This window comes from Doryrhamphus excisus, chromosome 20 (genome assembly GCF_030265055.1).
Source record: "Doryrhamphus excisus isolate RoL2022-K1 chromosome 20, RoL_Dexc_1.0, whole genome shotgun sequence".
Lineage (NCBI taxonomy): Eukaryota > Metazoa > Chordata > Actinopteri > Syngnathiformes > Syngnathidae > Doryrhamphus > Doryrhamphus excisus.
The window spans coordinates 11,161,789-11,186,849 of NC_080485.1; the positions used below are offsets into that span (position 1 = coordinate 11,161,789).

General features: G+C 40.0%; 2 protein-coding genes and 1 long non-coding RNA gene across 6 annotated transcripts; 2 read left to right on the forward strand and 1 right to left on the reverse strand.

Moving 5' to 3' along the window:
• Positions 1-89: 89 nt before the first annotated feature.
• LOC131108096 (uncharacterized) lies at positions 90-15,669 on the reverse strand. The gene is made up of 5 exons (XR_009120404.1): positions 15,336-15,669; positions 8,767-8,813; positions 8,396-8,551; positions 6,327-6,605; positions 90-2,104 (listed from the first exon to the last, which is right to left on the reverse strand). It is a non-coding gene; the product is annotated as an uncharacterized LOC131108096 (long non-coding RNA).
• Positions 179-7,145, forward strand: nphp1 (nephronophthisis 1). Of its 2 annotated transcripts, none has more exons than XM_058058858.1 (20): positions 179-451; positions 649-710; positions 792-852; positions 1,088-1,227; positions 1,308-1,491; positions 1,677-1,778; positions 2,003-2,127; positions 2,207-2,255; positions 2,342-2,429; positions 3,010-3,104; positions 3,629-3,757; positions 3,821-3,895; positions 3,969-4,136; positions 4,210-4,292; positions 5,218-5,294; positions 5,368-5,467; positions 5,551-5,663; positions 5,739-5,812; positions 6,200-6,244; positions 6,351-7,145. In XM_058058858.1, the coding sequence occupies exons 1-20, from the start codon at positions 383-385 to the stop codon at positions 6,621-6,623; spliced, it is 2,112 nt and encodes a 703-aa protein (XP_057914841.1). In that variant the 5' UTR covers positions 179-382; the 3' UTR covers positions 6,624-7,145. The 2 variants fall into 2 exon arrangements, with proteins under 2 accessions (XP_057914841.1, XP_057914842.1); XM_058058859.1 differs by having other exon boundaries at positions 184-451; positions 4,026-4,136.
• On the forward strand, positions 10,990-24,540 carry LOC131108095 (myelin and lymphocyte protein-like). Of its 3 annotated transcripts, XR_009120403.1 has the most exons (6): positions 10,990-11,228; positions 16,738-16,902; positions 22,802-22,969; positions 23,912-24,034; positions 24,118-24,252; positions 24,350-24,539. XR_009120403.1 is itself a non-coding variant. In XM_058058861.1 (5 exons), exons 1-5 carry the CDS (start codon positions 11,142-11,144, stop codon positions 24,190-24,192), a joined length of 618 nt encoding a protein of 205 aa, XP_057914844.1. In that variant the 5' UTR covers positions 10,990-11,141; the 3' UTR covers positions 24,193-24,540. The 3 variants fall into 3 exon arrangements, 2 of the variants coding, with proteins under 2 accessions (XP_057914844.1, XP_057914845.1); XM_058058861.1 differs by having other exon boundaries at positions 24,118-24,540; XM_058058862.1 differs by lacking the exons at positions 22,802-22,969; positions 23,912-24,034; positions 24,118-24,252; positions 24,350-24,539 and adding exons at positions 17,436-17,609; positions 17,918-19,836.
• The last annotated feature ends 521 nt before the right edge of the window (positions 24,541-25,061 follow it).

Below are 25,061 nucleotides of genomic sequence, written 5' to 3' on the forward strand. Positions count from 1 at the left end.
TGACATGTTGTGCTCTAGAGTGTCTGACCTTTCCGGGTGGCTGTAAATGCACCAGGGGCGGGGGCGTGTCGTGGTGAGGAAACCTAAGAAGAAGCACAGTTGCTGTTGCTGGCTGTGTTTTCGTGGCGTGGTTACGGCCGACAGTAGCCATTGTTGTTTTGCAATAAAAAGCTTGTTATTAACCACAGTCGTGTTATTTCCATAGCGTCGACAACGACGCTACAATATCAATACAGTTCTTGTTTGACCACTACCCCGGAAGTAGAACCTAGTTGCCAGGCGACCAGCAGACCAATGAACATGCAGCATCATTTCGCTAGCGTGCCTTAACGAGCTACATGCTAACAAACATTCTGATGACCAACAACAAGGGGCGAATAAAATGCCCCTGCCGAAACGAACTGGGCCCCTTCAGCAGGTCCACAGAGAGGTGGACGACATTAGAAGAAAGGTTTGTGATAGAAAACGTTATCGTTTTTGTGACGACAAAGACAACGGATTGTAGCATGTCAGTCAAAAGCTAGCCTCAACATAACATTGTTTTAATGATACAGTATAATGCTTTTATAGCTATACCGTAGTTGTAGAAGGTACACATTTTGGTAAGGCACCGATGATAATAGTATTAAGATTGTGCTTTGTACCTAGTTGGACAGTCTGTTGAAAGATGTTCAGAGTAAATCTGACAGTAAAGAAGAGTCCTTTCGGAGGTAAGAGCAACACAATATACAACCAGTGTTTTCATTTGTAGTTATTACGGAGTCTGAAATTTAGTCTCATATTCCAAACAGATGCCAAGAACTTCAGATATCAGCAGAGAAGACACTCATGAATCTGACTAAACTGACTAAGGTATGACATCCGGGGTCATTTTTACTCCCAAGCACATGATATTCTACTAAGCACTAACTTTTAGTGTGCGGAAGGGCTGCAGAAAAAAAAAATTCTGAATATCGAAATAAGTTGCATCACAAAAAATGACTCAAATTTCACTTTCTTTGACTCTCAATTGGCCCAATTCCCTGAGTTATATGAGCTCTGGTATAGACTAGTATGTGTGCCTAAATGAATTGGGTGTTACTTTCAGGCCGATGAGCTGGCTCCAGTAGGAAACTACGATCAGAGGAAACTGGAAGAGGAAGGACGACTGCACAACATCCTGGAGCAGATGAAGCATCTCTCCCAGGAGTTGTCGCCACCAGGACCTAGCTCAGAGTCATCGGGAGGGTCTGTCAGCTTGACTGAGAAGCATCACATTAGAGGCAGTGTCACTCAAGTCAATAAAAATGGCTTTGATTCATCCACAGTGACAAGGTCAGCGAGAAAAGCCTTGAAGACACCGATGACGACGACGACAGCGATGAAGATGTCCGGAGCAAATGTTGTGGAGATGAGCGTCAAGCTCCCAAATCGCTACCTCCGTCGCAGCCTTGCATATACACGGCGCTGAGTGATTTTAAAGGGGACCAGGAAGGAGATCTGTCTGTTCAGGTGAGCACCACATGGATGAACTCAGAGTGTTTTCATTTTTCTTTGTCTTTTTGTGTCATAAGTTGAATATCATCACTATTTCAGCAGTGCCGATAAAACACCATCAGGTGCTGGTATCGCTCTACAAACCATTACACGTCAGTCCTACTGTTTGACTTTAGTTTCTCTGTTCTTTCTACGTATAGAAGGGGGACAAACTGAATATCATTCGGAAGACGAGCGATGGATGGTGGCTGGCTGAGAACACTAAAGGCAACAGAGGAGTGGTGCCGAGAACCTACCTGAAGGTACGAAAACACAACACAATACACGCTACTACAGTGTCTTAGACTGCAACAACTCTACTGCATCGTACTGAGAGCTGTTCCTAATATTTTGACCATCACGTTGCTAAATCAGTTAAACAAAATACAGTAAATCCAAACCTTATATGCTATGTACTGTATTAGATGCAGCGCAGCTCGTTTTGGTCTCTATGTAGGTGTACCTAATACGTATGTGTCAACTACAGATTGGTTTCAGTATCAGCAACAAAGACAAGGACGACGATGACGAAGAAGAAGAGGAGGATGAGGAGTCTGAAGAGGATGAGGAGGATGCTGATTCTGAAGAGCTGGGAGATCAAGAGAAACATAGGTTGTGTTGAGTGTCTGACGTTAAAATGACGTTTTAATATTAACAAGATTTTGTACGTAACGTCTCGTCCTATTCGCAGCGATGCTCCACATTCCAACTGGTCCACTTTCAGAAAAGCCCTGACTGAGGTACAACTATGGCATCAACTACACAACGCAGAGCTGTAAAAGGCACATTGTATGTTCTAATGCGTTGTGTATACTACGTGTGATAGATTGATGCTACAGATGTGCTATCCGCCATGGGGGCCATACCGTCTGGGTTTAGACCATCGACTCTCAATAAGCTGCTGGTGGAGGAAGGTTAGTAGGGAGAAAAAGCTGACATGGTGGCACGAATAACTAAAAACAACACAAAACTTTGTCTTTAAATACGATTTTTAAGGCTTTTTACAAAATATTGTGAGGCAATTCTAACGCAGTACAAAAATACTCCACAAGTGAATACTAGTAAAGCTCAGTCAAAGATGCTGCCGTTATGTTAAATCTAATGACCCACAGCACCTATTATGAAAAATTGTGATGAATGTGATGTTCATTCATTCATTCATTTTCTACCGCTTTTCTTCATGAGAGTCGCAGGGGTGCTGGAGCCTATCCCAGCTGTCTTCAGACAAGAGGCGGGGTACAGCCAATCACAGGGCACATATAGACAAACAACCATTCACACTCACATTCATACCTATGGACAATTTGGAGTCTCCAATTAACCTAGCATTTTTTTGGAATGTGGGAGGAAACCGGAGTACCCGGAGAAAACCCACGCATGCACGGGGAGAACATGCAAACTCCACACAGAGATGGCCGAATGTGGAATTGAACCCTGGTCTCCTAGCTGTGAGGTCTGCGCGCTAACCACTCGACCATGAATGTGATGTTGTAGGTGCCAAATACAAAGGAAGTCATCATATGCTGCCTCGACTCAGCCAATCACAGCTCTCCTTCAACGACCTCTTCTTGGAGCCTGACACTGGCAGGGTAAGACAATTATGTCGCTAACCTCCACCATGTTTGCGTTCTAGGTAATATCTAAGGTTTTTGACTGCGGATGAATGATATATCAAATATGATTTACATCAGATTTGCAAGTAAATTTCAGCCGGATTTGATCAGATATACAGTGGCCGGGTGCGTGGGCTATAAATGGGAATAAATGCCGGGGTCTCCCAGTTTGTGGTGGATCAGGAAACATTGGCATCAACAGCAGTGGCTGTGGGCAACCTCCAGATGTGTTATGAGTGGCTTTATGTACATCTGCATGCGCTTTAAAATCCGCTGTTACGGTACAGTTCTTTGCAAAATCATTTTTAATAAAGGACTATGCGGTTTTCCCTTCGTTTTCTCATGCACCCCAAATCATTAACTCATTTAATCACAGCCATTTTTCCATAGCCGTCCCTTTTGGTACAGGCCATCTTTGATTATTTTTTTTTTTAAGGTATACAGAATATTGTGTTCCAAAATGCCTCTCATCGAATGTCGGTCACTTCCTGTCTCTGTAGGTCCGCTCACGACACATTAAGACGTGCGTTTGTTTCACTATGTGGAGCTGCAGGAGGATTCCCACTCCTGGAGTGGGAGTCCAGGTCCTCAGCCGACACATACGCGTCTGCGCCTATGATGGAACTCAGGTGGGTTACTTTCCAGGTTCTCTGACCATCCTGCGCTTTAACCTGACATTTGGTGCACGGCAGGTGCTGAGTAACATCCACACGGTGCGAGTGAGCTACAATCCCAAGAGCCCCAAGACCTGGACATTCTCACCGCGGGTACGAGGACACTGCTGAGCCCCACCGAGCTCCGTAGCATCCCGTAGATTGTAGAAGTGTGTTTATTTTGCAGAGTTCTGGGCTTCTTGGTAGACTCACACGAGTCAAATCCCCAATGTGTTTGTCGCAGACGACAGGCATCCTGCCCACACTGCTTAACGGAGAATGCTTCCTGCGCTGCAACTCCGACAGCCCTGACCTCGGCATCCTCTTTGAACTCGGAGTCACCTTCATACGCAATGTGAGGACTGACAGCGAGAGAGCGGAGAAGACAATTAGAGGCCACGTTTAAGGAGAGATTTGCTGTGTTTTAGTCTACGGGAGAGCGGGGCGACCTGAGCTGCGGTTGGGCTTTCCTCAAACTGATCGACGCTGCTGGAAATCAAATACCGAACAGGCAAATTACACACACTGGACACATAAAACACCTTTGAGTAGGAACACATATACTATATATGTACATCAAGTTTAGATATACAGTGATGTTAGTTAAATGTTAGTCAGTGACAACACAACCAAACCAAAATGAAACTTCTTATTAAGGGAGACAAAAAATCCAAATCTACATGGCCCTGAATGAAAAAGTGATTGCCCCCCACCCCCCTCATAAAACATAACTCTGATTAATTGAGGTCTATCAGTGTGGAAAAGTTTATAAAGCCATTTCTAAAGCTTTGGGACTCCAGCAAACCACAGTGAGAGCTATTATCCACAAACGGCAAAAACACGGAACAATGGTGAACCTTCCCAGGAGTGGCCGGCCAACCAAAAAACACCCTAACAGCACAGTGACTCCTCATCCAAGAGGTCACAAAAGACCCCACGACAACATCCAAACAACTGCAGGCCTCACTTGCCTCAGTTAAGGTCAGTGTCCATGACTCCACCATAAAAAAAGACACACTAATCCAAAACACACTAACAAGTCCACCTCTGAGTGGTTGAAGAAAAACAAAATTAAGACAAAGTCCTGATACGAATCCTGTTGAGATGCTGGAAAACCCCAAATTCCTCCACAGTGCTGTAAGAGACTCATTGCAAGTAATGCCAAACATTTGATTGCAGTTGTTGCTGCTAAGGGTGGCCCAACCAGTTACTACGTTTTGGGGGCAATCAGTTTTTCACACAGGGCCATGTTGGTTTTGATTATTGTCTCCTTTAACAATAAAAGGTTTCATTGAAAAACTGTATTTTGTTGTGTTCCACTTTGTTAAATATTTAAATTAGCTTGATCTGAAACATGTAAGTGTGGCAAACAGAGAAAAATAAGAAATTAGAAAGGGGGCAAATACTTTTTCACACCACTTTTTTTCCACTTGCAGGACGTATGAGCTTCCAGTCAGTGGTGGTACTCCCTTTGAGAAGGACGTGAAGGTGGAGGCATCACTCGCTAAAGGATGTAAGTGCACGCTACCACTTGGCTAGCTGACATATTTGAGTCTACATCTACCCCTCCTCTCCTTCTCTTTTAGCTCCGACAAGTGTTTTCCAGCAAATACTTCAAGCCAGACGACAGCCCACTCTCATTGTCAAGTTAAATTCTCCTGCAACCCGAACCAAAACCAGTCTCAAGTGAGAAGATTTGTGCATTGGCTCCTGGTTGAGAAAACGTTAAAAAAAAATAGCATGATGTGTTTGTTTTTTTTTTTGTACAGTCTCCTCCCGGATACGCTGCTACACTGTGTGAGTTGCATCCACTTGTTGGCGCTGTATAGACAGATACTGGCCGATGTCCTGCTGGTGGACCGGCCCACCATGCAGAACGCAGGTAACGCTGATCAAGATTGGTGTTTCATCGAATTGTCATAATCAAAATGTCACACTGATCTTGATGTTGATTTAGATTTAATCTGCAGTCCTGTGCTTTCCACCTTCCCGACCCTTGTGGACCAACCCGACCTGCTGGATGCTCTCAGGGTCAGTGCAGGGGGGCGGACACTTTGCTTCAAATTAGACCTTTTTTCCCCATAATCTCTCAGCATAATGTAAAATGTAAAATAATATAGTCAGCACTGTACTGTCAAAACAAGCTTTTATAGTCGATTTCATTTATTTGCATGCGTTTTCTGAACTTACAAAACATAAAGAAAGTGATTTTTTTTTTTACATATATGTATTATATTATATGGGCGGCACGGCGGTCGAGTGGTTAGTGCGCAGACCTTTGGCGACTCCAAATTGTCCATAGGTATGAATGTGAGTGTGAATGGTTGTTTGTCTATATGTGCCCTGTGATTGGCTGAGGAAAAAGCGGTAGAAAATGAATGAATGTATTATATGTAAAATGTTAGTGTGTTCTTTCAGAATGCCTGGATGAACGCTGAAAGCAACATGAGCCGCGGACAGAAGGTCAGACTATATTTTTGTATTACTATTATTATTGTATGTTTGTACTCTTAAGCACAAGACAGCAAAAAAATCACCTTCTTACCTGCACTGTCTCCACCTATCGCAGCGAGACGAGGCCTACTTGAAGCAGGAGTTCTTCAAAGTGTACATGTCATCGGCGTACTTCCTCCTGCACTCACCCGCTCTGCCGGCGTACCGTTGGGCCGACCCCGTCTCGGAGGAGCAACGATCCAGAGTCATCTTCTCCAAGCTGGAAGAGCTGAAGAACGCCACCGGCCAATCGGGGAGCCAGGAAGCTTTCGCTGAATCAGCGGCGCATGAGCAGGTGGCCTTTGATGTGGCAGAGATGACCTTCGACCTCCTGCAAGCGACACGGTAGAGGACGAGGACACTTTAAAAGACCACAAAGACGTTTCTTCATATGGACGCGTTGAATGTGAAAGCACATTATGAATATATTATGTATATTTTTTTAAATTGATAGATACAATAGCTGATGTCCTGCTTTCAGAGATTATTTTTAAAACAATTTATAACATGAATTATTAATAAATTGGGTTTTTAAAATGCAGTGTGTCACTTGTCTGGTGTTTCCTACTATGGCTGCCATAAAGTCAGTTATAAAATGTATCATATTATTTCAAAAAATACAATGTCCACCTGTCTGCTGAATTATTAGTAGTGGTAATATTGCAATATATCAACAATTTAATCCCAGATTAACGAGCACACTATGACTATAGGGTTATTTAACGGCCACTAGGGGGCCTATTTGTATGGTTTCTGGGTATACTGTACTCAGTTCCTTTTCATTGCTTTGGTAGTTTAGCTCATGCTTAGCATTGACACACACTTCCTGAAGGAATTCACATTTCTATTTGAGTGGCATGTTTGCCTACCTTGGTTGGAGTGTAAAATGTTTGTATTTCTGTTAAATAAAGTTTTTTTTTTTTTCCCCAGCCTGTGGTCACTGAACCGCATCCTTGGCCTCCACCCATTAGATCAACATCACTTGTTCATGTGTGGGGAGTGTAGCGTAGTGTAGAGTTACAAGCTATTTAAGGAGGTTTTCTGTGTTAATAATTAGTCTCAGTCTGTTTATAGGCTGGTATAAAAGAAGCCAGGCGGTGCACGGGTAGCACATTTAGTCGAGTGGAACAGGTTGTCTGGTTTGGACTAGTGCAGTTACTATCAGTGGAGTTAACCCTTAGGTGCATAAGTGGGTCAAAAATGACCCGTTCAGGTTGTTTTCTTGAAATATTTTCGTAATGAAATTTTTTTTATCATTTCATATTCCAGGTATTCCTCAAAAAACATGTTTTTGACATCATGCCATTCACATTTTTAACATTTTAAGAATTTTTTGTTTTTGTGTTACTACCCCAGCCTTCCCTAAGTGGGTCAAAAATTACCTGGTGAGGTTGGTTTTTTAAAAATAACTTCATAATGAAATTTTTTTATCATTTCATATTCCAGGTATTCCTCAAAAAACATGTTTTTGATATCATGCCATTCACATTTTTAACATTTTAAGAAATTTTAGTTTTTGTGTTACTACCCCAACCTTCCATAAGTGGGTCAAAAATGACCTGCATGCATTTTCTATGGAATCCAATAGGAACCTTTGATTCTTATCAACTCCTAAATATAATACGAAATATCATACAAGTTATTATTCCTAACCAAAATGGCAAAATTGGCATAAAAACGCATTGATTCTAGTATGGGTCATTTTTGACCCACTTATGGAAGAGTGTAGGGTCCAGTCACTCGTGCATCTAAGGGTTAAAATAATATTAACTCAAGGAAAATTCTGCTATGCCGTTACTGTGATCATGGAAAATGATCACCTCTAGTTAAGCAGGATAGGTCCACTTTGAACAGCATGTTACCAAATATGGTTCCCTGCCTATTAATAAAAAGCAACAGATTAAAAAAAGGAGGCTTTTTTTTGTATCTGTTGACTTTTTTCCTACAGGTAAATCCCTTTGTTTGCTCACAACACAAAGCAAAGAATGCAAACATGAGCATTTATTATTGTTCCTTTTTGCACATTTGTCACAATACCCATGTGCAAACAACTTGTTCGACTCTCTCCAAAGGACTAAAGGCGTGCACGCAAAGGGTTCAAGTGTGCGTACACACACTCACCTGAATCTTTTAGCGTCTAGGTGCTGTGTTTGCTGCCAAATAATAATATAGGCCCATCCAGTATTTCCACATTCCAGTAACCATTACTGTGGTGATGCTGGTCCCCTGGAGACCGGGGACACACAGTCGCCTTGTGCGGTTTGTGTCACAGGTCACCTATTGAGACATCAAACATAACAGACACAAAAGGAAAGACGATCAGTGAGGAAGACCCGTGGATGTGCAATTTAGAAACATACATTTTACCAGCATTTTTGTCTATGCGGTGCGTTCATGTTAATTGTGGGCTACTTTAACAATGCAGGTGAAATGAATGAGGGTCATTACAGCGACTGCACAAAGACAGAAGAAGGAGCTCTTTGTGGTCTTACCAGAACAGGAAGTGGCCTCTTTGGAGCTGAAAAGACAATCTTACTAGCTGTAGGAAAACACACATACATGTGAAAAAGTGTTTGCCCCCTTCCTGATTTCTTATTTTTGTACGTTTGTCACACTTAAACATTTCAGATGATAAAACAAATTTAGATATTAACTTGCAATGAGTCTCATCTTTGCAGAATTGTTGTCATTCAGGCACATTAAAGGTTTTTAGCATGAAACGCCTTTTAAAGGTCACAGCATCTCCATAGGATTCAGGTAACTTTTATTTTCCTTAAGATATTCCTAAGTGGACTTGCTGGTGTGTTTTGGGTCATTGTGATGCTGCAGAACCCAAGTTGGTTTCAGCTGGACATTCTCCTTCAGGATTTTTTTTTTGGTAGACAGCAGAATTCATGGTTCAATTAATCACAAGTCTTGCAGGTCCTGAAGTAGCAAAACAACCCAAGATCATCACACTACCACCACCATATTTTACTGTTGGTATGATGTTCTTATTCTGAAATGCGGGTCACTTTCCATAAAGTTAAACTCAGACCACAGAGTGTTTTTTTTCTTGGGGATCATTAAGATGTTGACTTAGTGTTATTTTTCAATCACTTTTTCACACACGGCCATGGAGGTTTGATTTTTTTAATGAATTTTTTTTCAAATTTTTGAATAAAAAAGGTTTGAATTTTTTAACAACATTTTTTGAATTTTTGAATAAAAAGGTTTGAATTTTTTAATATAAAAATCTTTTTAAAATTCAAATTTTGTTTTTTAATTTAATTTAATTTTTTTATTTAAAATGTTTTTAATAAAAAAAATTCAAACCTGAAAAAAATTTAATAATAAAAAAAACTTCATTTTGTGTACAGTTGTGTTATCATTGACTAATATTTAAATTTGTTTGATGATCTGAAACATTTAAGTGTGACAAAATAAGAAATCGGGAAGGGGAAAACACTTTTTCACACCACTCAATATGATATTTTAAAAAATATATTTCTAATGATGCATATTTTGGTTTTAATAAATTCTATTTACTATCCAGTGTAAATGAATCAACACAGACATTATCGTCCAAATAGCTGGCAACACAAGCGAGTAGCATGATAACTGTGTCGACGCCCTACAATGTGTCCAGTGGGTCAAAAAATTCGCCCACCCCTGATTTAGCCTTTCCACATAAAAAATAAATAAAACACATAGCCATTGCTCATGCTAGGCTGTCTGTATTATTCATTCATTTGGTGCAAAAAAAAAGTAACACTAAATACTCAACAAACGGTTTTGTTTACTGTGCAGCCATCTTAATCCTTCGTCATGGAAACCACTTGGTTATGTTTGGAAGCAAACACAAACACACAACAAGGCTAGATTCCACTAACTTAGATCACACAGTGAAAATGCCATGGGTAGAAATCCTCTTCATAACAGAAGTCAACTTCTATGGCTAGTTTGTTTCAACAGATATAACCGTCTAATTGGATATACACGTATATACGATCTTCAGATGATGATACTACACTTACACTCAGTATGTCAATAAAATGTGCCTCAGTCGAGGGCAGGCTTCCGCTAAGGACAAACTGTTGCTAAAGAGTCTTCCTCGAGGTCCCGATACTTCTGCCCACGTATTTTAACATCTGCAAGGCTTGAAGACTCACATCTTTATTGTTTTCTATAAGCAGAAAAAACACAATTAGTAGATAATTTATTTAATTAAATTTTTTATATTAATACATTTATATTTATAATTTTTTGTATTAATTTTATAAATATAATTTATTATTAATAATTCATAATATTCATATATTAGTAATTCGTATTATTTAATAATAATTAATTATTTCATAATGAAATAAATACATATTAATGTCTGTTTATTTTGCTATATTTAAATATAATTCATATATTTAATTTACGTATTTGTTTAATTTTGTTCCTAAATTCCTCACTTCCTTATTGATAATAAAATAATGGATGTTTATGATTAGTATCGTGAATACAAAGCCTGTGTGCCTTATTTTTTTGGCACTGTCGTCCATGTTTTTATTTTCCAAAGCGCAGCTAAACCACCCCATCAACTTGCTGCAACTTTCCCACTTCAACTTCCCCAACGCCCCACATGGACTCTTCCCAATTTGCTTCACAATCGCTTTTGTGTATATATGTAAACAGCCTCTTTGCCTTTAATAGACACTCTACAAACACACACAGACACACACACACTCACACAGGATGGGAAGGTGGAGTGGAGGAGGACAGATGGAGGCAGGTGCAGGAGGCGGCCTTTAAAAAGCAAATTAAACAGCAAGTGCATGTCACTCTGGAGGACATAACACTTAAAAAACACACACACACATAAGAAGTGTTTGGGACTATGGCTTCCACCACGTCGGGTGATGTTCTGCCCACAGGCTTCAGGATCTTCACCACCATTCCTGACTTGTTCTTCATCCCAGAGTTTGTGAGTTGCTTTCAACTGAATCATAAATGAGCATCTACTCGATCTCGAATAATATAGCTATAGCTAATGATATAGCTATAGTGGCGAGTTGCCGTTCTATCAGTCTGTAACGGGGAATTTTGAATTGGAAAACTCATTTTTTTTTCTTATGACTGCTTTTTTTTATTTTCATACTGCTAAAACAAGGATCCTGGCCCGTCATTTTTTTCGTTATTTTCGTTACTTGGTTCTTTCTTTTTTTTTAAAAAAATGGTGTTTAAATATTTTGTTGTTAATTTTGATGTCAGAGTATATTAATTTTCAATTATTGGCATTAAAAAACACATTGAAACAAGTAATCAAGAATTATTCTCCCTTTCAGTTTTGATTTTTACTTAAAAATTTTTTTTTCATTTTCTTTTTTCATTTTTATTTTTAATTATTCACATTTTTTAAACTGTGTCAAACAGAGATGTTTCCATTCATCATTAATGTATACTTCTTTTATTTTTTTTACAATGCATTTACTATGTGCATGGAATTATTAGTTTTTTTAAATTATTTTTTCCAATATTTTCAATGGACTTTGAATTATTTTTATTATTATTTTTATTTGAATTATTGTAATTTTTTTCAATTATTTATATATTTTTTTACTGCTTTATACTGCTATGCGAGGTAACGCCCACTTCGGGCTAACCGGCGCTAAGACTATTTTCAGTTTCAAAATACGTAATAACTTAATAATTATAATGATATGTTATTACAGTACATATATTTTTAATTTTCCATTATAATTCAATTAATGTGTTATTTTAAACAATGTAATTAGTATATAATACTGCTATTATTATTTAAGATAAACGTTGGCCGGAGGGCATGGCAACCAGTTCATGCTGACCAGTGAGTCCATCGCCATAGCAACAACAACAAAACAGTACATGAGTCAGCAAATGTGACTGATATGAATATGAATGAATTGATGTGAATTTCGGGCATATATGTGTAAACTTTAACTTGAGCTGGCACATATTGACGCCATGTCATATTCCTACTTAGACAAACATGACATATGCCTGAACAAACTTAATTAAAAGGCAAACCCGCCGGGTTGGAGCCGACTTGTGTCTGCACCAATACTGGGACAAGGGTACAGAAAATGTTTTCGCTTAGATTTATGGAATTATTTATTTTTTTATAAATAAAATGTATTTTATTTTTATTTTATTTATTTGTCTAATTAGTAGGGATGTCTGATATTGTTTTTTTTTTTTTTTGCCAAATAACGATATGCCGATATTGTCCAACTGTCAATTTCCGATATCAGCCAATAACATGACATAGTATCTCCTGTGGTGGAGCGAACACATACTATGTATTCTATACAGTATTTTTTTTAAATATCGGTTTTCATGATCAGGAAAAAATCCAATACCGATATCACATTTTTATGCCGATATCGGGCCAATAATTATCGGTCCCGGAAATCCCTACTAGTTAGGTTTGTGGTTGTTAACACAGCTAATTGCTATGATGTGATGATATCACAATCGGATACTACATTCATTACAATTTGAGTCTTATAGGAGAATACTTTTTAGGAGTGTTCTTTCTTAATAGTCTTTTTAAATTCTGATATTTAAGAGATAAGACGACTTAAATGAATTTCTATGAAAAAACTTCTTCGATTTTCCAGCAGCGAAAAAGACCATTATTGTTCCTTACGGAGATTAAATCAGTTTGATTGCAGTGGAAAAAAACAAGCTTTGGTTGGCTTAGAGATGGAAGAGAGGCGTAAATCGAAACCGGGTATCTATGGGCTCGTTTTACTCTAAGCTTAATGAAGCATTCTGTGGAATAACCTGCTGCTCTGGTTTTGGGAGAAGTTCACTGTCTCACACAAGAAGAAGAAGTAGTAGTAGTGTCCAGCGAGGCCAAAGATGGGGACATTATGGAGCAATATTTGCATGGGTGGTGGTTTTAGACGCTGACAAAGCAAATAAATGGAAAAGAAATGTAAAGAAGGATTGCACTGAAACTCTTAGAAGAGGTTTCGAACTACAGTAGTTGTTCACATGGCTGACTTTAATGCCATATCTACAGTATTTTTTAGCAGTGATGGATGTGCATGATCAAATCTAACAATGCATGAATGTTTTTACACTTCAACTATTTGCAAACACTCCAGTCCAATGTTTGATTAACGCGGCGTTTGTAGTTGAATAGAACTGAATGAACGGAACACTTTTGTCCGAGTATTAGTCACTTAAGTCAATATGTTTGCTTTTATGAATCATTTTCTTTTTCAGACACAATATATATGTGCTGTGTACCACCCGCTATATTATTATTATTATTGTGCCTCCGAAAAGATCAAAGCATGAGTGGTAGTATTCTACAACGTATTCCACCGGACAAAAGAAGGTCATAATCGCACGACTTTGCAGTGTTTTGTTTTTGTTATTTTTTGTTAGTGTTACTAGCTGTGATGCGGTCGTCCTGATTTTGGTCAACAACAGCAGTCGTGTACGGTGGCTACTATGAACGCTTGTAACGCCTCTCGTCTTATGTTTATTGGCACGCAGTTCATCGTTAGCTAGTATCAAGAACATACTGTACGTCAGCCTGACGGTTATTTGCTATCATTCGCTTTGATACTCGTGTTAGCTGCTTAGCGCTGATGTGGTAGGCTAAAGTTGACTCCTTCTTACAAGGCATAACACCGCACCGACGTGGTATTTCTTTAAATTTAAATTTCCCAACAACTCCCACATGCTCCTCCAATTTCATACCCGTATCTTCTTTCCGCTCGTCACCTTGCCCTCCCAACTACAATGCTAGCTTATTCGCTGATGCTAAACAAGCCCAAAAACAATGACAGCCAATCAATGTCTACTTCAGGGTCTGACTGACCATTGTTTTCCACCCGGACAACTCAAACCCAAGAAGCCAAAAGCATACATTAACAGTAAAGTTGCAACATAAAAAATAAACATTATATATCTTATGTATAATGAATTTATGTTTTTTCGAATATGCCAATAACAAACAAGCAGTGAGTCAAAAATGGCCCCCAAGATTTAATACATTATTTCTACTGACAGTAATCATTCATTCATTTTCCTCATGAGGGTCGCGGGGGTGCTGGAGCCTATCCCAGCCGTCTTCGGGCGAGAGGCGGGGTGCACCTATGGACAATTTGGAGTTGCCAATTAACCTAGCATCTTTTTGGAATGTGGGAGAAAACCCACGCATGCACGGGCAGAACATGCAAACTCCACACAGAGATGGCCGAGGGTGGAATTGAACCCTGGTCTCCTAGCTGTGAGGTCTGCGCGCTAACCACTCGACCGCCGTGCCGCCCCTGACAGTAATCAGTTTGAGCAAATTTCTTCACGATAAACCAGAATAAGTCAGGAAGTCAAACGGAATGTTTCATCTTTGATAACTTGGGCGTGCTCTGCAGCTTGGTGACCCATGAAAAAACTGCACAGAATCTTGCAAGAAATATTGGCGGCATCCGTTTGAAGCGACAGCTTGTTTGCGCAGCTGATAGAAAGCCTACTTTTACTGCACTGGTGGTCTCTTCACGCCTCGTTTGAGCGCATTCTTACACTGTGCTTGAACTGATGAAGCAGCACACTGCAACAGTTACTGATTTACCCTTTAGATGGAAGCTCTTTGATCGATTCCACGGTTGGGAAATGTACTTCGTATTCCTGTATGGCAATATATTTAAGTTTACAGTTGAATGTATGACATATACTGTAGTTAACAGTGTGCAGCAAAAAGCATAATAAGGGGGGATGCAATGTATAAGTCAAGTTAAAAATGGGCCAATTGATTAAAAACACAATCTTTATAATGGGGAATTTCTCTGAAAAAAAACAGGATGCTTTGCCTCCTTTTCCACGCCCTGTCCGTCAGCCTAATGTCACCTAATATCGCACTTTGTTCACATACTTCCGTATTCTCTCTCTTCCATGCCATACTTCACTCTGTTCCATTCATTTGCGGCAGTCGGCGATCCTGTTCTTAACTCAATAATCCTTGGTCAATACTTCGCCCTCCTGGCCACACCTTCTACCCTAACTTCATGTGTTTTGGTGAAAAGTTCGACATACTTACCATATCAGATGTGTGACATTTTACTTCTGTTGCCACTTGAAGTGAGGAAACAAAGCCAAATCTCATTGTCATCCATGTTAAAAGTGTCTTCATTTTTGGTAAAAAAAAAATCTCTAATTTCCACTTTTTTTTACGTCACTCTCTTGCGGCCATTTTTCAAAGCACATGCATACGTTGCCCAAAGCCTCGACCCGCTAATTTTTAGTAATTATCTCAAATCTTTTGGCTGTGAGAAGCATTTCTTTGACGTGAAGTTTGATTTGCCTTGTCACTGCCAAAATGGCCGACACCAGGTGTGGCCCATTACTCATTGTGTTTCACTCACCCCCCCACAAGAAACTCCTCATTGACGCATTGATTCAGCCCCTCCCTTCTGCTAAATGTGACCCCCCTCCCCATATCTTTATTTAACCAGGTATTAAGACGTCACACACAAAATACAATCTCGCTACAGCAGTGGTGATGCTAGCTATTAGCATGTTAACAGTGACATTTTGTCAGGATTCTGCCAAAATCCAAATAGGTGGCAGTTATGACTTGACACACAAAGACGCTAGTTTTATATTTATCTTATACATTTATCTTATTTATCTTGTACATTTTACACTCACTATATATTGATGCCAGAAATGTTCCCATGTTATCATTATCTATCCACACAGATTGCTAGCATGCTAGCAGTGACATTCAAAAACAGTTTGAAACAGTTTAAGACAGTTTCTACATACAAATATGATGTAATTCATAGTCCTTATCTTATAGTTATGTTATTTCGGGGCAACATATATTATATATCGGTTTTGGGCAGCCGTGTAGGCTTCAGAAAGAGCAAAACTTGTACAACACTAGCAAAGTGTAAAATGCCGCTTTGGTTCCCTGACGAGCTGATTGGATGAATGCAGGGTCACATGACATACTCTTGTTCACTGTACCAACAATGGTGTCTTTCTGTGTGCAGTCAAGCTTTCTTACACAGGACTATGTTAATTTATTGTGTTACAGCACGATGTGTTCATGTTTACTTTCTTCCAAGGCGCTTTGTTTGTCAAAGGAGGAGGGATGATGACTAAAAAAAAACATACAAACCAAGATTGGCTGTTGTCATTTGCTGGTGTTGTCATCTTAAAGGGCCACTACCCCAATTTCACAAAGTATGAATAACAATAATAACTTAAGCATAAACTCGGTTTAATTCATTGATTGTAAACTGGGTCTGAAAATGCAAATAAGTATCGCTATTTAGCCCATGTCATTAACAGCTGTGGCTGTCGGCGACCTCCTGATGTATTTTTAAAACAACTTGAAGCTTTTTATAATGAGAGCATTTACGGTATATAACATGGTATCACTTGCACCAGTGTTCAATACATGACCCTAACCTGTGTGACTCCGCCCCCTGCAGGTGTTTGGAGGTCTGGTGTGGATCCTGGTAGCGTCCACTCGTGTCTTGCCGGACCACCCTCTGGGCTGGGTAATGTTCGTGTCCGTCTACTGCTTCGTCTTCACAACGCTGTGGTTCTTCATCTTCCTCTGTGGAGCCAACCAGAGCAGCATCTGGCCCGCCCTGGTGAGATACACCCGCTGCATGCTGATTGGCCGGGTGGATACACAGCGGCTTCCCCTAAAATAGATGGAATCCATTCAGTCAACTGTCAATCAATGCATTGCTCAGCAAAAGTGACAGAATTTGAAATCAGAATTTGGACAAAAATTTCAGGGAAAATATGGCGTAAAAATTAACAAATAGCTTTGATTTTCTTGAACTGTTGGGCGAGTGGTTAGCGTGCAGGCTTCACAGCTAGGACACCCGAGTTCGATTCCACCCTCGGCCATCTCTGTGTGGAGTTTGCATTTTCTACCCATGCATGCGTGGGTTTTCTCCCACATTCCAAAAAACATGCTAGGTTTTGTCCATAGGTATGAATGTGAGTGTAAATAGGTGTTTGTCTATATGTCCCCTGTGATTGGCTGGCGACCAGTCCAGGGTGTACCCCGCCTCTGACAGCTGGGATAGGCTCCAGCAACCCCCCACGACCCCTCGTGAGGATAAGCGGTAGAAAATGAATGAATGAATGTTGTGCGGTTCCTTCCTTCCTACAGGATGTTGGCTACCATTTCTTGGCGGTGGTCTTCTACCTGAGTGCCTCCGTGGATTTGGCCTACATAACGGTGCTCAAAGGGTGGGGCGTTAACATTGACTCCGCGGGCGCCGTGGCCGTGGTACCCCTGACTGGTGACCTTCTCAAATTCTACAGGCTGGACATCGCTGCTGTGGTGAGACCTACAGTATTTGCTACCGGAGCCTTCATAATCCAAGTCAATAATACACAAACACACAACATAATAACAATGTGTGGCATTACAGAACTGTTGATAAATAACATTATTATGAACCCTTTATCTTCGAATACATTAGCTCTGAACAATTCCTCTACACTAATCACTAAATAATTCACTGTATAAGGTTATTTTATCATTTCATTCTTGAATATGAGAATTTGACAATACAATACAAACATTATAAGCTGATGTATGCTGCTTCTGGAAGAGTAAACTGTAAACAACCTCAATTGTGTTTCCAGGTGATGTCCTACGTGGCCACACTTCTCTACTTCCTGCACGCCATTTTCTCAGCCATCCGATGGAGGAAGGCCTAGACACTCCACCGCCCTTAAAAACAAACAGGAAGCCAAATGTCAAACCAAGTGGGCCAGTCTCTTGATCTAAGCGACACAGTCCTCACCCTTTTTATATATATTTTTTATTGTTATTGTTTGTTTCTTTGTTTACCATTGGCGCGTGCTTACAGGCAAGACGAGTTAGAGTAGTCACACGACTGAATGAGCAACAAACGAACAGGTTTTTGACCCAGGTCACATGTATAAGGAAAGGGAGTTTTACTAATCTTATTTGGCAACAGTATACCCCGTTATATGTACCCAGTAAATGAGAAAAATAGATTGACGCACCCATAAAAAACCCTATATATACTTATTTTTGATACTCTAAGCCCTGTAATATGCCTTGAACAGTTGTTAAACACATTGTAATTCAGTTTTACACATGAACTCATTCAATGCCGGCCATTTTTGATGATCTTTTGATTTTTCATGTTCCAGGGCTATATACTGTAGGTATGGTACATGCCAAAAGAAAAGTTAGACTCTCATCTTTCAGTAGAAAAGTAGAAAGTTTGTTTCTACCTTTTTCCCCATTCTATAGTAATCAGCAGTAGAACATAGGTAAGTTTCAATAAAAAAACTAAAAAAGGCTTTTTGTGAAAAAAACGCATTTTAAGCATAATTTCTCCTTTGAAAAAAATGTAGTCATATATATTAAGCTAAAATATATATTTTTAAAAAACTACGGCACAACATAACGCAAAAAACTGTTGTTTTACATGAAAGTAACTATTAATCGACAAATATAACTAGTTACAATTTTCACATTTGGAACTGAACTTTGTGTCTGCATGTCGGTTGCAATGCAGCCTGTATTTCTATGGGAAAGTTGCAGGCCGAGTTCTTATAAAATGCACTTCTGCCACCTTGTGGCCGTTTTTCCGGCTTAAAACCGCCCCAAACATGCTGTCTTCTATAAAAAAAATTAGAAATACATCTTTGTAGCAAATGAGTTAATAATCAATTTCAGGCATACAGTATTGTACGTTCAAAACGTGCATTTACATAACATCACCTCTTGTCAGAGCACCTTCCTGCTGGAAAATGTTGAGTGAACTGACTTGTGAGACAGCGCCCTCTGCTGTAGTCACAGCTGTAGCACTCTGTTTCACCTGCAGATAGCGCCATCAAAACATTACCATAAAAAAATTACCTATTTCCAACTTTAAAGCAGCACATTGGACATACAGTACATGGAGTGTGTTGCAAATACACATGCAAAAAAGCACTAGTTTAATGTATGTTTAAACATGGATCTATCATTGTGTGAAGTGTCCCCCTCCTTTTTTGATAATAGTCAGTCAAATAGAGTTACTAAGAAATCTACACACTATTATTTTCTTTTGTTAAACTTAATGATGTCACTGTTTGGACGAAAAATAAACATCATGTTGAGCAGGGATTACTTGGCTTACTTTGTTGGTGGTTGACATTTGGACGAAGGCGAGTGACATTATTACGCATTTCCTCAAACCTCAAACGTGGTCAGAATTTCATTCACGCTTTCTTTATGTTTACGAAAGCTTTTTATTATTCGTTCACTTATTTTTTTTCCTGCTTTTAGCTTTCCTTCTCGAAGAGGATCACTTTAAATGAGTGATGATTGTTTTTGTTATTTGTCTGCAAATGTCCACATGTATATACAGTACTTGATGATTTCACCTCACTGATATATTTGCGATCTACAATGTGAAATAAAACAAGTAGACTAGAAAACTGGTGTTTGCAGACTTTGTATTTATCACTCCAAACTATGTGAAATTTATTTTTAAAAAAATGGAACCAAATGTTATAATTGTGTTTCAGTTAAGCTACTAGCAAACAATAACCATTACTGTATTGTTTTCCTTGTGTGCATGGAAACACATTGTGAACAATTTCCAATGGCTTTCGCAAATATTTATTCACTTACTTTAACATACATACTGTATGTCTGGTGTTTGTGCTCCAGGCAAAGTTTTTACTGTGCAGTCCTGTGACCAAAACTAGTAAACAAGTGTAATATTACATAACCCAAAGCTCTTCAATAAAAAAAATGGGTTGGGAACATCATCATGCATGAATTATAATATGCCTGCACCTGTTGATTCAGTTAGGGTCATGACCGGTCTTGTTGTGGTGCATTTGAATTATTGGTAGTTCCAGTTTGCCATTCCTGTACGGTCTAATGGAACTTCGCCATTGTGGAATTCCAAGCCACAGTTTCAGCTGTGAACTCCAAATAATGAATAATAATAAAATATCAGTAAATATTTTATCAAACTAACACATCAAATTGACAGTCTAAATTAAAAGAGCTAAAACTAATAAGTCCATGGCTTGTCCCACCAGTAGATGGGGACTGGGACCACACTCGGTTTAGGAGCGCCCCTGCATGAGGCACTCAGATCCCACACCACAGTTCCGTTGCTTCCCCGGGGGGAAGGGAGGTTTGGTTGTGAGGACAAAGTGTGTAAACGCTGACAAAGCAATAGCACTTTAGGGCAACTTGATTGGGTGGCGACCAGTCCAGGGTGTACCCCGCCTCTCCCCCGAAGACAGCTGGGATAGGCTCCAACACCCCCCGCGACCCTTTTGAGGAAAAGCGGTAGAAAATGAATGAATGAATGTAATCTTACACTATTGTAAAGTTGTGGAATTGCAATTTGTGACAATTAGTCTGTCAAATGTTTGCAGCATTTCTTGAAATGCTGGCTTTTAAATTGTAATTTGTTTCTATTTTCATTGTTGACCAAGCGTCTTAGTGAATGTTGCATTTTCTCTGCATTTTCACGACACTTCTGTTATATTAACAGAACAGAACCAAACAACACAAACCTCACAATCAAGACCGTTTTGGTTTAATTTGACTTAATTGGGGTGCTAGGTGAACCCCATCATAATCATAATTTTGTTTCCATAGATTTTACAATCTGGATTGATGCGCTAAGCTCTCCATTAGAATGTGAGAACAGCAACTGTCCAGTGTGTAAAACACATACAAACCCGTCAACAACAATGGAGATATTCCATCTGCTTTCACTACAGCCCCGGGGCAACAAAGATACCGACTACTCCTCACATGAAGTTGGAGCTCAGGGAGGGCGTGTCCTCTGGTGAGCACCAAGGAGCTGTTGTGGGAAGACAGCAATAACAGAACAGGTTTGGCTGAAAAATTATCCCTTCCTGCCTGGATCAGTGACACCTGTTCCTCCGTTATTTCGAGCCAGAGGAAAGAAGGTTGCGGTTTGCTTGTAGACCCACAGAGGGAATTAGGAAGCGGAACCGGCTGGGATGGCTGCGACCACAAGTCAGTCTCTGGGAAGTCTGCCCAGTGGACTCGAGATTTGCGTCACGGCACCGGATATGCTCTACCTTCCTGAGCTGGTGAGTGACCTCTGACCTTGGGCACCACTATCAGCTATGACAGGATCCTTTCTATGACTTTTAGATCTGGAATAAGGTAGGTATGTGTATTTATAGGAGGAGGATGTCTCCATTAGTGACTAAGGAGAGAATTAGGGAAAAATTCTAGTCTTTAAAAACCAAAATATGCATATAATCATGCATTCTGTACCTCCAATAGATGCTTATCTAACTTACTTACTACCAGATTACGTCATATGGGAGGTGCATCCTCACATTGTTTGAGTAAACCTCATCAGAGACAGAATGCGCTCACCAAGATGGCTACTATGGATTAAATCTGCTTGTTTTGGGTGTCACTTGCATGTTTTTTAAGGGTTTTGTCTCCTGTCTGCTAAAAAAAATATGCTTATATTTGTGGTTGAAAACCTCATGAGAACAATCTCAGTGTTCAAACTGTTGTAAAGCTAACTAGCAGGTGACACATCCATATCCTCATTAAGGTCGCGGGTATGCTGGAGCCTATCCCAGCTGTCTTCGGACGAGAGGCAGGATACACTCTGGACTGGACGCCAGCCAATCACAGGGCACATATAGACAATGATTTACACTCTTACCCATATGAATGTGGACACTCCCATTATTATTTGGAGGAGCCAATTAACCTGACACAGAGTTGCCAAAGTGGACTCTCCTGACTGCTAACCACTCACCCACCGTGCAGCAACATATTGAACGTAACTGTTCAGATTTTTGATAGGTGCTGGAGCCTATCCCAGCTGCCTTCAGGCAAGAGGCGGGGTACACCCTGGACTGGTGGCCAGCCAATCACAGGGCACATATAGACAAACAACCATTCACACTCACATTCATACCTATGGACAATTTGGAGTCGCCAATTAACCTAGCATGTTTTTGGAATGTGGGAGGAAACCGGAGTACCAGGAGAAAACCCTCGCATGCACGGGGAGAACATGCAAACTCCACACAGAGATGGCCGAGGATGGAATCGAGCTCAGGTCTCCTGAGTTGTGTTACCTGCACACTAACCACCCGTGCATATTGTGGGTCAATGAATAGCTCGGCATGTAGTGTGTATTAAATGCAAATAAAACGTGGAAAAAAGTAATGCATCTTTTCAATGTAGATTTGCCACTCAGAAACATAATGTATCATAAAAATGCACAGTGCAAAATTATGCATCATTATGCAAAATTCACAGATGACCTCCAGAGGGTGCCAAAAAGTCAGAAAATAAATCACTTTCAATATAGTTATATCAAAACTATACATTTCCTATAAAATCTAACCTAGAGCGCCACTTAGGGCAGAGCCAGCTCTCTCGATCCCAGTCATGTTTATGTTATGCATCAACACAAACCCAAGTGAAAATACTGGTCCTGATTTATGATTTATTACCTCATGACTCCATGTGTGTAGGTGACGGGCGGTCTGGTGTGGATCCTGGTGGCCTCCACCCACGTGGAGCCACCCAACCCTCTGGGCTGGGTGATGTTTGTCTCCATCTTCTGCTTTGTCATGACCCTCCTCTGGATGATCATCTTCGTCACCGGGTGTCACAAGAGTGGCTCCGGCTGGGCCGCCGCTGTAAGATGCACACGGGAGATGAGAATGAGATGATGATAATAATAAAAAAAAAACAATGACAAGAGAGGTAGAATGAGATGAAATGTGAATGAGAATGCCATTCAAGGGGAAATACATTCAAGGGAATAGAGAATAAGACAAGTGCAAAATGAGAACAAAATGAGATTTGGTGAGATGAGAATGGTCCGCAAATGGGAACATGAAATGAGACATTGTGATCCTGTGAATACTCATCGTCACTGCTTTACTACACGAAGATGAGATGCAATGAGAATGAAATCGGTGTGAAGATGAGAAGGGAGAATGACATAGGTATTACCTGAGAATAGAATGCGAGTGGACGTGAGATGAGAAAGCCTACTTGCGGAGTTAAATGGACACAGGAAATAAATTAGGGGGGGCACAATGAGAAACGAAGAACATGAGAACAAGTTCAGATTTGGATGAGAATAAAGTTTATACTATGAAGATGACAATGAAATGCTGTAAGAATGAGATGAGGATGGGTTGGAGTATTAGATGAGAAAACAGAGGAAAAACATGAAATGCAAAGGACAATATTTAGAGTATGAGACAACATTCGGATGAGAATGGTCTGCAAAATGAGGCGAGAAAAGAAGACACGAGGAATATGATAAAACAATGACAACAGAGAATGAGAATTAAGTATATAAATGAGATAGAAAATGATACTATGAGATGGGAAAATGGGTATAAATTGCGATTCGAGCTTAAGCATGATATGAGACAGCAACAGAATGTAGTTAACATGAATAGAATAAAACAGGAGATGAAGCATAAATTGAGAATGGGGCACAAATGAGACCATGTGAATGACATGAGAAAGAACAATGAGAGAAAAAGGGAACCTGAGCAGTGATTGAGAATCTGAGAATGGTCCTGCCAATCCATGTTGTGATATATTTTTGGTTTTGTGTTGAGGACTTTGCATACCACGCCGTGGCCACGTTGTTCTACCTGAGCGCTGCAGTGGATCTGGCCTACATCACCTTTTTGATGAAGTTAGGACCATTTAGGATCTACCAGATTGACATCGCTGCTGTGGTAAAAAACAAAAAAGACATTTATATCAACAGTTTATGGTATGAACAGCAGTAATATGATTATTCTCTGTCACTGTGTTGCAGGTGTTTGCCTACACGGCCACACTCCTTTACTTCATTCACACCGTCCTGTCCTCACTCAGGTGGAAACACTTCTGAGAAACACATGTTGCAAACACAAATATCAACAAGGAAGACATTTTGCTATGAACTTTGAAGGTATTAAGAAGTGTAAAGTGGATGTTTTCTTACAGTTCAAAAAGGTAGAAAACTAGGATATTAAAATTCTACATAATGACTTTCCTCATGGACTCAGAAAGGGGATGGAATGCAGGGCTCAAACTGCCAACCCTCCGGCTACTGGGCAACCTGCTCAACCTTCTGAGACACATCCGCCCCAGGTTGTGGCATCAACCTTATCCATTTACAGCAAATGTTTCTACTTTTCTAGTACGCTTTTTAATAAATAAAAATTCTCCAAAGTAAAGCATTTTATGAAATAAAACACGTCTTGTGTTGATTTATTTGCAGTCAAACAAGAATTCAATGCTTTCAGACCTTAGTGGGAGAAAGTAAGTTCAATTCCTCTCTGTAGTATATTGACACATGCCGATGTTAATCTCACAGAAATGTAAGCCACATCCTCTCTTGTTCTTAAACCTTATTGGATGTTAACAAAAATGATATTTTACCGGAAATTACATAATTGTCATCACGTTTGCTGAATAATTCGAAAACAAAGACACATTTTACTCAGCAAGCCTTAAGTATTTTCATGACATCAGACTTTTAAGTACAAGTCAAGTCCAAAGTCATTCATGTCAAAGTCCGAGTCAAATTACAAGTCTGTACCATCGAGTCCAAAGTCATTAAAATTGTAACCTGAGCCCATACCTGCCATACCTGTTTCAGAGAGAAGAGCTTTTCTGGGTTCACGGTCCTCTTCAGGTTCTTCTCCAGGATGGTAGCCTCCGGTCGATGTATGTTCCTACCCTCACCTATGGTCATGAGCTTTGGGTCACGACCGA